Source organism: Cnephaeus nilssonii (genome assembly GCF_951640355.1).
Source record: "Cnephaeus nilssonii genome assembly, chromosome: 11".
Lineage (NCBI taxonomy): Eukaryota > Metazoa > Chordata > Mammalia > Chiroptera > Vespertilionidae > Cnephaeus > Cnephaeus nilssonii.
The window spans coordinates 53,020,193-53,033,381 of NC_137082.1; the positions used below are offsets into that span (position 1 = coordinate 53,020,193).

Sequence of the window (13,189 nt, forward strand, 5' to 3'; positions counted from 1 at the left end):
CCATCCTTGAGGATTGGTCTCGTCTCTGCACGGTGACTTCCGGGGGCAGGGAGGCTCCCGGGGGGCGCGGATTTCTCCTGGCAGAGTCCGCATTACCTCTCATTTGCAACAGAGCGGCCGGAGCAGCCTACTGCCAACTGCCTGGAAAGTGCAGAAAAGAGCGCTGGCTCTGTTGGCGACTTGGAACCCTGGCAACAGCTGGAAGTGGAATCGGTTGGGAATCCTGGGGAGCCCTCTCCAGGAACCGCGAGGAGTCCGGTGCGCACACAGCCCAGCCCCTGGTGAGCTCGGCAAGAGAGCGGCTCAGAGCAACAGGTGTGGCGGGAAGCCACCCCCGGAGCGAGGGAATCGGTCGCAGGGATCCGGAGCAGGTAAAGCGCAGAGAGGGCTCTCTCCACCTCCTGCGCTGCACCGCGGGTCCTCCCTCCCCTGCTCAGAGTCCGCGCAGCGGGCTGAGGCGGCCGGGGAGGGCTCCCCTGAGCTCTCGGGACCGCCGCCTGTGCCCGGGAAGGTCCAGCACTCAGACAGACGCTCCCAGAGACAGCGCTGCTAGGCTCAGCCGCCCAGGCGCGTGGCCGCCAGGGTTGCTCAGGCTCGGAAACTGGCACTCTGAGCTCCGGGCTGGGTCCCAGGAGGGACCCCCCTTGGCACCTCTGTCCCTGGCAGGCAGCCCTCATCGGCGCGCCCGGGCGTCCCCGCAGGTCATGGAGTTGGTGGCCGGGAATCTCAGCGAGGGGAACGCGAGCGGCCCCCAGCCCCCCGCCCCGGACCCGCCGCCGCTCTTCGGCGTTGGCGTGGAGAACTTCATCACGCTGGTGGTGTTCGGCCTGATCTTCACGCTGGGCGTGCTGGGCAACAGCCTGGTGATCACAGTGATGGCGCGCAGCAAGCCGGGCAAGCCGCGCAGCACCACCAACCTGTTCATTCTCAACCTGAGCATCGCCGACCTGGCCTACCTGCTCTTCTGCATCCCCTTCCAGGCCACGGTATACGTGCTGCCCACCTGGGTGCTGGGTGCCTTCATCTGCAAGTTCACCCACTACTTCTTCACTGTCTCCATGCTGGTCAGCATCTTCACTCTGGTGGCCATGTCGGTGGACCGGTACGTGGCCATTGTGCACTCGAGGCGCTCCTCCTCCCTGCGGGTGTCCCGCAACGCGCTGCTGGGCATGGGCTGCATCTGGGCGCTGTCCATTGCCATGGCCTCCCCGGTGGCCTACCACCAGCGCCTCTTCCACCGGGAGTCTGGCAACGGCAACCTGACCTTCTGCTGGGATCAGTGGCCCGACCAGCGCCACAAGAAGGCCTACGTGGTGTGCACCTTCGTCTTTGGCTACCTGCTGCCCCTGCTGCTCATCTGCTTCTGCTATGCCAAGGTGGGTATGGAGGGGGAGGGGGGAGAGGGTAGGGGGTGGCGTAGCTAGCTGCAGGGCCTGGGGTGTGAGGGCCCTGGGGCTTCTCTGCGTGTCCCCATGCCCCTTTCCAAGCCCCACAGTGGCCCCCACGGGTTTGCCCTGGTCCCTGTCGCCACCACAGGTTTGCCAGTTTGATGCTGTGGAGAACGTTACCAGGAGTTTGGGAGACGCTGGGAAAGTTTGCACCTCACTTCCCAGAGTCCCACTTACCCTCAGGTGGCAGCCTCCTGCAACCTGAGGGTAAGTGGGACTTACCCTCAGGTTGAGGTTGTCCTGGCAGCAGACAGGCAGGCTCAGGCTCAGCCTCTAGGTACAGGGAAACCTGCTCAGTTTTAGCACCTCAAACCTGGACAGCCTGCCTGAGACTGCAGTCACCCGGAGCACTCCTCACGCTGAGCCTGTGGGCCTTTTGCCAGGGTGGCGGGGCCCCTTGTCCCCTGCCCAGCACTCAGTTGGGACATGAGGAGGTGACTCCCATGAGGGAGGCTGGGTGGGACCTGGCTCTGTAAAGCCATTGCCCTGGGGACAGAATTTCACATTTTATTTCACACAGAAGTTTAGCCGTGTAAACCCAGTGGGAAAGCAGTATTTCTTCACAGAGTCCTGACTGAGTCTCCAGAGAACTTGGGATGGATGGGTCTTGGTCCTTTTAGGGAGGTTGTGTAAAGGAGGTAAGTGACTCAGGTGGCAGGTCCTACTGACTCCCTCCCTGGGGAGAGCACACCTGGTCCAGCTCCCCTGACCTGCTCATGCGCACTGACATTGTTCTTACTCTTCCTTCAACTAGCCCCACAGCGCTCAGCAGACCCACCTTCTCTTGCATTAATAACACGTGGGTTTTGAAGAGTTCATACAGATCAAAAGTCTTAAACATTTCACACAACTTGTTTATGTTTGAGTAAAAAAGAGCATATGCCTAATACCATGTGATTTCTGTCTGAGAGGTAAAATCCAGTGTCCCCAGCATGCAGTCTGGGAGTTACCATCACCATCAGAGAAACATCCTTGGACACTAGTTCTGAAATTCTACCACGTTATCTCCATCTCTTTGTGTGTCTCATTCTATTTCTGATATGGCTCTGACTCTAGGGCCATGAATAACCAGATGAGGTACAACAAGGCGATTATAGACAAGGATGATGCTTTATTCAGTTTAGAAAGTATTATTCCCAGCAATAATATTTAATATAAGCCACTTGGATTTTGTGCCCCTCCCCCCATACCATCCATGCAGAGTTATGTCTGTTCTGAATGGTGATAGTGTTGGGTATTATTTGAAAAAATGGCCTGCATGAAAGGAATAGGGAATTTAGAAAAGAACTCTACTTAGCTCTTTGGTAAATGGCTGGCTTACTCACGGGCTTCTGCTAATAGAGAGCAGAGCTCTCTCTGCACAGCACAGCACAGCAGCCTGACATGTGCCCTGGATCATTTAACCCCCAGGCTGGAGCTCTGGTCCCTGTTTTATTGATAAGGGAAAGGGGTTTTGGAGGAATGAAGCAACTGGCTCAGATCAGGAAGCTGGCAAATGGTTCAGGAAGGATTTCAATGCAGGGATTCCCTGTCCTCTGATGGAGGGGACAGTTGGTGAGGACCTTGGAGACATGATGCTTGGGACAAGAGGGATTGTTCACATATGTACCTCTTAATTCATAATTACATAGATTAGAACTGAAGCATAATCTCTTCATTTCCCAGAAGTTTTTAGGTCTTCTTAATGGAAATGACCAAGGTAAACTTCTAGAAATAAATTAGGCTACATGTCTTTCATAGAGCAAAGTTTGAAAATGGTTTTTAAAAATTCAGTAAAAAAATGATCATAGGGATTTTTTAGAATATGGAAATAGTTTGCTTTTAAGCATAAGTCCAAATTATCTTTTGAATTCACTGTAATTAAGCAAATTCACTTCATGGCTTGAACAGATGGAGATAATATGTAATGTTAAGTTGCTTTTCTTTAGTTCAACCATCAAGTGTAAACTCTTCAGTTAAGGATTTTGCTACCTGAATGTTAAGTTCAGACATCCATTACTTGTGACATGCTCACCCCGACAAGTGTCTCCACACCCCCAGATAAATCTGATGCCCATGATGAGCTGGCTCGGATTTGAGTATATGCTTCCTGCACATACTTCCTACACATACTTCTCAGTGCATAGAACAGTGCAGGGATGCCACCATGACATCATCATTACTCCTAAAGAAAGCTCTTGGCAACCCATCATGATACCTTCATTTTTTCTCTTTTTATGACAAACCTTCACTGGGATGCATCAGAATGCATGAATATGTGCACATAACATAGACCACTAAAGCAAAGCAGAGCTAGGAACAGTACAGTTGGGTTTTTTGTCCATGAACTACTCAACAACACTCCTTAGGAGTTACTGAGATGTCACCCCACAGTTTGTTGAATAGACCCCCGAACAGCATTAAGAAGCAGATAACATTTGACATTTCTGTTTTGACTTCCTCTCCAGGTGTCCCCTTCTGATTTTGTTTTGCTGCCTCTTCTTTGTTCTCTCTTTTTATCCCTTGTCCTCGGTGACCAGTGTCCCCCTGTGGTCTCCTGCTGGGGAGGCTGCTACCAAGGAACCTCTCCAGGCCAGTCCTCTCCAGGCAGCATCCTGCTTCCGGCTCTTACCTCCCCCCTTGAAAGACTTTCTTATTTGCTTCTGCAAAAGCTCCTTCCATCCAATTTTTGGTACCATGATTTCCACTGGCAGAATAGTAACCTAACCCAGTGGTGGGCAAACTGCGGCTCGCGAGCCACATGCGGCTCTTTGGCCCCTTGAGTGTGGCTCTTCCACAAAATACCACGTGCGGGCGCGCACATATAGTGTGACTGAAACTTCATGGCCCATGTGCAGAAGTCGGTTTTCGGCTCTCAAAAGAAATTTCAATCGTTGTACTGTTGATATTTGTCTCTGTTGACTAATGAGTTTGCCGACCACTGACTTAACCCATTGCAACGTAGTGAGGGTGATCCCAATGCTACTGTAGCAGGTGAAAGTCTTGTCTTATAGATGATGCTAAACCACTGTAGGAAATGAGAAGTGCTTTAGCAGAACTGGGGATCTGGTGCCAGAAATTCACACCCCCGTGACAACTTAACCAGTGCAGAGCCCCAAGTAAATCCTGCGGTTTTCTATTAGGTATGACTGATCACCTAGAAGTCTGCATCCAGTGCATGGGGTGGGCTTTGGCAAGAAGTCCAATTTGATTAAATTATTTCCATGCTGTGGTGCCAGAGGGAAACAGGGATGCGGCTGGAATGTGTTCGAGTTCTTGGAGAGACTCACTCAGCAACTGATGGACAGTCTAAAGCCCTTAGTCAACCAGAGGCCTGTTTTCCTTAGATTTCCACTCAGATGGGATATGAAAGTAGTTCCCACATCTGTCTGGTATGGGCCTGCTAGAAACTCCTGTACTCTGTAAGGCAAATGCTCCACATTGTTTCTCCTGTCTGTCACACTGGCAAGAGAAGACAAAGATAGTTTCTCTGATGAAGGAAACCCATGTCTCCCAAGGAGACTTCTGACAGGGCATTGATTGTCAGACCTTGCCGATAGTGTATGGATTGTGAATGAGGCTGGATTCTCCAAGTGTAGGTTGTTTCACAGCTCACCACAGTGATTATGGTTTGAATAAAGAATGAAAGGAGGCCTGATGGGTGGAAATTTGCTTTAAGGATACTTGTAGTGAAGACAGGTGGCAAAGAGAAAAGAGCTACAGACCTCTAGCTTTTGTGCGTATCTGGGATTAAAATCATGTCCGACGTGTATCAGGACCTGAGGATGGTGAGGACGGAGAACCTTGGGGGAAATCCAGGTTGAAGGTGGACCAACAAGGTTGGGTAGTGGTATGGCTCTTTTTGGACAAAACTCTAGAGCGACTTGCACAGGAACGCTCTGTATCAGGTGCTCTGACCACGGTCTGCACCTGGATACGGGTGCAGTAGGCAATTCACAATCATCATTATGTTATCACCTTATGTGCATTTCAATTTGAATGATTTTGTAAATAGTGGTGTTACTCTTTCAGAATTCCAAGAATTGCCAGTGCAAAGAGACAGTGAATTATGGGACATGAGGCAAACTGATTTCATTAGTGTGTGTTTTTCAGGTCCTTAATCATTTGCATAAAAACTTGAAGAACATGTCGAAGAAGTCAGAGGCATCGAAGAAAAAGGTAATATTCGAAATCTATATTATTTATGTCGCTGTTTACAGCTTAGTTTTTATTCTTTTTAAAAAATATTGTTTAAATATATTTTTATTGATTTTAGAAAGGAAGGGAGAGGGAGTGAGAGATAGAAACATCTATGATGAAAGAGAATCATTGATCGACTGCCTCCTGCACACTCCCTAATGGGGATCGAGCCCGCAACCCGGGCATGTGCCCTTGACCTGAATCAAACCCAGGACCCTTCGGTCCACAGGCTGACACTCTATCTACTGAGCCACACCAGCTAGGGCTGTTTTTATCCTTCATTATCCTCATATCCATTCAATGCCTGTGAAACTTCGGTTCCTAAGGACAGGTGTTGGAAGGGAAGCTCTTACTGTTAGGTGTAGAGTGGAGACACAAGGTCAGCTCTGGACGGCCATGCAGGTAACCATTTTGCTGCATTAAAAAGTAGATGGAGGTTTGTGGGTCTGAACCTCCGTAGGAGCTCTGTTCTAGCTTGATTGGGATTGAGTGTAGTAGAATTACCACATCCAAAATTTGCATGATCTATAGTTATTTTATTGTGTATTTCCCATCTCTAGTGTGACCCCAGAAGGCCCTGGTTTGCCTGTCTTTGGAGGGAAGGAATCTGTCCCTTAAGCCCATAAGCAGATGCACTGTTGTTCACTGTCCCTCCTAGACCTATGCTGATGTTGGCCCTGGGAGGAGACTTACTACTGGGAGGAGGCCCTGAGGGGGATTCTACCCATTTAAAAATTTAAAAAAAAAATTGATTTCAGAGAGGAACGGAAGAGGAGAGAGAGAGATAGAAATATCAATGATGAGAGAGAAAAATCATTGATGGCTGCCTCCTGCACGCCCCCTACTGAGGATCAAGCCTACGACCTGGGCATGTGCCCTTGACCAGGAATCGAACCGTGACCTCCTGGTTCATAGGTCAGAGCTCAACCACTGAGCCACCTCGGCCAAGGCCCCATTTTTAATTGACTTTCTTATCAGGTGAATCCTGTCTAACCTGAGTAATGTTAACCCGTCTAACATCCTGCTATTTTTGACATTTTACATTTTGAGGAAAAAGCTATTTTACAAACCAGGGTTAATTTAACTCTTACTCAGTTAACATCTGTATAATGTCTAATTTTAGAAAATAGAATGAGATTATTAGAGAGTATGATTAGGGGAGAGGAGATTATAAACAGACATTGCTACCCCTAAATATTAGACATAGCATCTTAAAATATGTTGTTTTTCCTTCTAAATATTTATTGTGATGAATGACACATAATTTGCAGAAATTGTATTTTAATCATATTTATTTTTTAAAATCCGACCTAAGTAAAGCACAGCTCTTCTGGACTTTGCTTGTTGATAAGCGATGATGTAGGAAACATACATCTGTTCCCAAAGGTGATGGATAGAAATGCTAGACAATTGGTTAAAAAGCCACAATCCAGCTTGCATTTGAAATACAACCAGATAATTTTTAGGAGAAGCAACTGACAGTGAAAGGCACAGCGTGGACGGCAGGCCTGTCTTAGTGCCCCTTCCAGTGTCTGTCCTTGTGTCCGGGCAGCAATCAGTCACACAGGCTTGTTCCAGCATGTGGACCCGTCTGCACAGCAGCATAAAAGTGTGGGGTGGTGTGGAGTGGGTGTTTCCTGCCTGTGTTCAGTGAGGCCTTGTTATGCTGGAGATATCCCAGTTTTTAATCTATCTCTTAGTTTCCCCTCTGAGCCACACTCCTCATCTCCAAGAAAAGGATGCATTAAAAACAATTAAGGATCGTTATACGTGCCCTTGGATGGTTACTTGCAGAGCTCCTGCCCTGCACAGGACCAAGTGGCCACGGGCTCCGACCCTGCAGAGGGACAGGAATGAGCCTTGTCCACCTGAGAGCCCTGGGAGGGGGATGCTGACTGAACTTCCAGGAGGTGATGCTGCTCATCCATGATACAGATCGTCATTGATGCGCGAGATTTTGTATTCGGCAACAGGAATGAAATCAAGCATTTCTTTAAGGTTAGCTGGATCTCATCGGCATGCAATGGTGATTTTAGTTCCTGTATTTGAAAAGTGTTGGAGAAAACCTGTGAACGTCCCAGAGAAGAACACAGTGGTTTAAAAGAATGAGAACAGGTTTAAAATAATGAGAACAGGTCTTATAAGAAATGACAAGAAAAACTTCTGTTTTATTTTACAATACAAAAGGTCTAAAGATTAGTAACTAGTTTAATAGTTACTTCATTCAATTTGTGTGTGTGTATAATATGCACGTGTATATGTGTGTATGTGTGTGTAACATATGTGTGTGTGTATGTAATTCTTATATTAGGAGAGGGTTTCAGTATTTGGAGGAGGGAGACAGAGTTTCTCTTCCATTCTCATAGCCTCTGAACCTTAATAGCCTCTGAACAGATGTCAGAAGATCTCTTTTGATATATTTAATTGCCTCCTTGTTTGCATAGAACAAATAAAGCATGGTACGTGCATATGTGTGTACGTGTCTAAGAAAGAGAGAGCAGAGAGGTGCAGGGGAGGGTAAGAAGAGGGTGGAGAGAGGAGAGAGAAGAGGGAGGTCTGGGTTAGACAGCCAGGCTCGATGGGAAGTTCCCGAAGGCAGGGAACAGAAGGGCTCCCTGCCCCCGGGTCTCCGCACAGTGCCTGCTGGATGATGGCTCTATGGAGCTCGGATGGTGACAGCTCACTCACTTCAGCTTCACTTGTTCCCAGTTCCTGCTCTCTGTGGCTAAGTCCAGCTCCCTATCTCTGAGCTGTATCCATCCACTCAGGGATCTCCAAACAGCTGTCCTCCATGTTTGGGGAGAAATACAGAAGGAGGATGTAATTTTCACTGCAGGAATAATAGCACTGACAGCATAGAGCCCTGCGATGGAGCCAGCACTGTGCTCAAGCACAGCTAGCCATAGGGGAATGCTTTCTGCCACAGGCCAGTCAGATACTAAGATGAGCTCTGGAATAGCCTTTGCAAGCCATCAGAATGGGACAGACGTCATATGGGTTGGTCACGGCCTGGAGGAACCGGGAACAGGGGTCCTCTCGACACCATGTCAGCCACTGGGTTCTTTCACCGACGCTTCCCCCTCTGGCTGGAAGTATTCAGCGAGCTCTTTGACCGTCATTTATACAATCACAGCATGTTTTTCATCATTCTCATCTTTTAGCTACTTTTTTTCTGCCCAGCCTAGTTCCATTAGACATATTTTGAGCAAAATTCTTTGAAGAAAAAAAACAGATGTCTACGATGACTTGAAAAAGAGCAGGTCCCAGGAAGATGAGCGATGAATGTTTTTCAGATACTTTCAGCCTAAGGAGCAAAAAGAAACCAGGCTAATAAGGACCCACCCCCAGGGGGAGGAGTCAGTGGATAGGCTCAGGATACGCCTGCAGATGGTGGCCCTGGGCGTGGATTCCACACTCTGCGTGGATTGCTGAGCGCAGCGGTACATACACCAGGCTTGACTCCGTCTCTCATTCAGACCGAAGCTGTAGGAAATGAAGAAAAGCCCTGTAAGAAATTTTAAGAAATCATCCTCATTATCCATAGAAGGGCATTCTTTCCCAACAGCCTGACATTTCAAAGGGAAAGAGAGGAAGCAGCTTTTCCAAGTCTTTCTGGGGAGAATACGGTGTGTGTGTGTGTGTGTGTGTGTGTGTGTGTGTGTGTGTGTAGAATCAGGGGTGGTGAACATTGACGAAACAACTTCACCTTTAATTGGAAGTGGGCAAGACAATTTGCTTTTGTTGTGGTCTTTATCAGTGGTTCTTCAAACACCTGAGATGTTTAGAAACTTCCTGAGCCGTGGGGCTGAGGCCCAGATGTCTGAGGTCTGTAGGAGCCATGCCCTGGCAGGGATGAGCGTGTCCATCTTTCTCAGCCCCAGCTTGGCGGTTGGTACGGCATTGTTCTGACCAGATCGTTAACATCCAGCCAGCATGGGAAACAGTAGTGAGTGAAGGATGGTGTTCTGCCCACATGTGGGGGCTTTTCCCCTGTACTCATATTCCCCCCCATCCCCTCCCAGCTTCTCAGCCCCTTGGGCTTGGAGGGCTAGGACCCTTTGTGCAAGGGAGACAGGAGACAACCATGTGCTGTGTCCAATGGCCCACAAAGTGCTGTGTCCAAGGGTGCACATGGATGCATTTGCTGGAGTTAACATCGCTGGGCTGACCTGGAGTAGGGGAACATAGAGAAGCCCTGTGGATGCTTAGTGGGGAGCATTCTAGTTAACTCTTTTGGGAACAGCCTCAGATAAATGACACAGTCTATGAAAGTGCCCACTAAGTGTTCTTTCCTGATATTATATTGCAAATTGTAACCCAGTCTCATTTGAAGGCTACAGGTCCATCTCATGGTTCTGAACAGACCAGGGATTATGAATAATAAAAACGTAAAATTTGAATCACCCGAATGCACAGTGAGAGGCCCTGCATTTCCCTGTGGGTCCTCCAACCCTAGTTGCTAATCCACGAGCTGCTGGCTCTCCTTCTGCCCTAAGCTTGGTACTTGGCAGACACTCCCTAACAGAAGCCAGAGACAATATCCAGAGGGCATCTGTTTTGTGAAGTAGAGATGCTCTTGTTGTCTTAGGAAGAAGGTGATGTTTTCCATTTGCAGGTGGAAGGACCTCTAGGTGGTTTTGGCTCAGTGATCTGGGAACCAGTGTCTTCTGCACTGAGGGAGAAATGGATGGAGAGCAGATGGTCCCCTAATGCACCTGCCGATCACTTGTTTGCTTTGTGCCTCCTGCAGTAACATCTAATCCTGCCACCTGTGAAAACCTGTGGTCAGGTGATTCTGAGGCATAGATGAGGAAGTCCAAGCCCAGGGGGTTTATGGCATGTTTCAGGTCCCACAGCCAGGTTATGCCTGATCAGTCATGGCTTCTGCACAATCCATGGTCCTTTGATAGTGAGCTTAACTCTTGTCTCCTGCCCTCTGACCCCTGTACTTGTCCTGGCTTTGACCTGAACTCTGATGGTCGCCTCTAACCACCTCTGCCCCAGTCTGCTTACAAAGTCGGTGTCTTCCTCACTGCATTCTGGGTGTTGTTTCCTAGAATAGTGAGATTCTAACTCATGACAAGTAATAGAAAAGTCATTTTGTCATGTGGGAATGTCCCCACAGTGCAGAGATGTGAGGTCCCCCTTTCCTACATGGAAGAATTTGTGGTGTAACCGTGATTTCTTGGTCATGAAATCACTTACTTGGGTCTTATTCTTCCTCCCGTGTAGGGCTATTAGACAAATAAAGCTCCATATGTTGTTCTCACCTTCTTCCTTCTCTCTGTTTGGTTTCCTCTCCACTTTCTTTCCCACATTCATCAGTTTTTGTCAGGATCATTCCTATATAGGAGGGGAGGTGGACTGGTAGCCGGCAGGTAAATCTCCCACCTGCTCTCGTGTCCTCACTGGGAGATGGAAAGGTGTCCCCTATGCCTTCCTGATCTGAGATGTGTGGGGGAGGCCAGTGGTCCAATGTTCCTAGTCCCCCCCACCCCCAAACTGAAGCACGCTCTTCTAATATTTCAACCTGGACTAAACCTGAGAAAAAAAGAGAGGCCACTTTCAGACAAGGGGCTGAAAGTATGCACCTCTCATGTCCTTAGTCTTTCTCCCCACGAGGAGGAGACTCCCTGGTGATGAGAACGGGGGATGTCCCGGGATGGTCAGTGAGGGGACCGATGGCTGCTGTCTCCTGCGAGTGTTTTTATTGCCCACATCACCACCAACAGGCAGGCGGGTGGGAGGCGGTTGATGGTGACTAGGAGTTCTGAGCAGTTCCTGCCTGTGTCCCAGCCATTCAGGGCATGGCTTTGGGGTCACTGGGACCTGGCTTCTAGCTCTCACTTTGCGTGCAGCCATAGGACACCAGGCACTTCACCATCCTGAGTCTCAGTTCTTTCACTGACAGCCGGTGATCACTGTGGGGTCTGCTCCCTGGGGGAACAGGGGGCAGATGGGGAGTGACCTCAGCGGGTCACACAGTCCTCAGTGCCGTCCTCGCGGCCCTGTTTCTGCTGTCACCATTAGACCGCTAGGCCCTGCTGCTGCCTCAGCTTCACTCGGTGGAGGAGGCCACCCTTGAAGGAAGGAACCAGCTGATTGCTTTGCATTTTATAGTTTAAAAAATATCAGTGGATCACCGTGTCTGACTGAATCCTAGAGATGGAGTGTCAGCTTATCAGAGCAGCTTCGTAGTTGTTGCCTTTCAACATGTACTTGACCCCAGCCCGTAGGTTTGCAGCCCTGGAGGAGGTGATGTGAGTGTCTCCAAATGCAGTGTGCAGAGAGGGAGGCAGGAGGGGACAGAGGGGAGGCTCGGCCCTGCTGAGGTCCTTATGGGGAGGACCGCCCATTCCTGCTCCGTAGACACCCCTCACTCACACACAGGGACCCTGCCTCTGGGTATTGCTGGGTTAGGAGCACGGGAAGGGTTACAGTGCCAGCAAGTGGGCTCATTGGTCTGCAGGCTGAAACCCACACGGTCTCTGGGATGTACTCGTATCCTTAACTTGCCAAAGTTTGAGGAGGAGAACTAAACATCTGCATCTCTGTGGAGGCCACTGCTCAGGGCAGGCTCCATGTGCTGCTGAAGGTTTTGAAGGGACCGTGTCGAATCTCTAGACCTATCTATTCCTATGACCTAAGCACTGGTCCCATCCTTCACATGCACTTCACACACACGGCTAAGTTATTTCTGCGCCAGGTCATGCCAGGTCCTGGAGAAGTTTGAACAAAACCAGTCTGTGACCTGAAGGTCAATGCTGAGCACAGATTTAGTATCTATTGGATCCCATGGGAAGAGTCATGAAATTATCTTAGGACGTGTTTGCAATGCTGGGTTCTTTCCTGTCGGGACTGATGTGCCTTCCTCCCCTCCTTTCCCCGCCCCCCTGCCCCCAGACGGCACAGACGGTCCTGGTTGTGGTAGTGGTCTTCGGGATCTCCTGGCTGCCGCATCATGTCATCCACCTGTGGGTCGAGTTTGGGGTCTTCCCGCTGACGCCCGCCTCCTTCCTCTTCCGCATCGCAGCGCACTGCCTGGCCTACAGCAACTCTTCCGTGAACCCCATCATCTACGCCTTCCTCTCCGAGAACTTCAGGAAGGCCTACAAGCAGGTGTTCAAGTGCCATGTGTGTGGCAAGTCCTCCCTCAGCGACACCAAAGAAAACAGAAGTCGAGTGGACACCCCGCCATCCACCAACTGCACGCACGTGTGAAGAAAGGTGCGTGTGGGCCTCGCGTGGTGTTTTCCCAATGTGGACCAGGCATGTAAAAACACAAGGGGATGGGGGGGGGGGTGGAGGTTTAGGAAGGCTGTACCTGTTACCTTAACAACAATTCATATTGTTTTGGTTAAATTCTACTTGTGCTTAAAAAGTACTTTGATTCATTTAGGAAATCCCTAGGTCTAGAGGAAATTACTTCCAAATTTTATTTTATTTTAAAATTCTATTTCTAAAAAGGAAAAGAAAATGCTGCCTTGTTTTGTACCTCTTAAGAAATGAACGTTTAATAGAACTCCATAAATATGTTCAATTCTTTATAGAATAAGGAATAA

General features: G+C 49.1%; 1 protein-coding gene across 1 annotated transcript; it reads left to right on the forward strand.

Annotated features, from left to right (window-relative positions):
- Positions 1-704: 704 nt before the first annotated feature.
- Positions 705-12,848, forward strand: GALR1 (galanin receptor 1; the record flags this gene model as incomplete). Its single annotated transcript, XM_079784002.1, has 3 exons — positions 705-1,376; positions 5,541-5,606; positions 12,531-12,848. The coding sequence occupies 3 exons, from the start codon at positions 705-707 to the stop codon at positions 12,846-12,848; spliced, it is 1,056 nt and encodes a 351-aa protein (XP_079640128.1).
- Between the last annotated feature and the right edge of the window lie 341 nt (positions 12,849-13,189).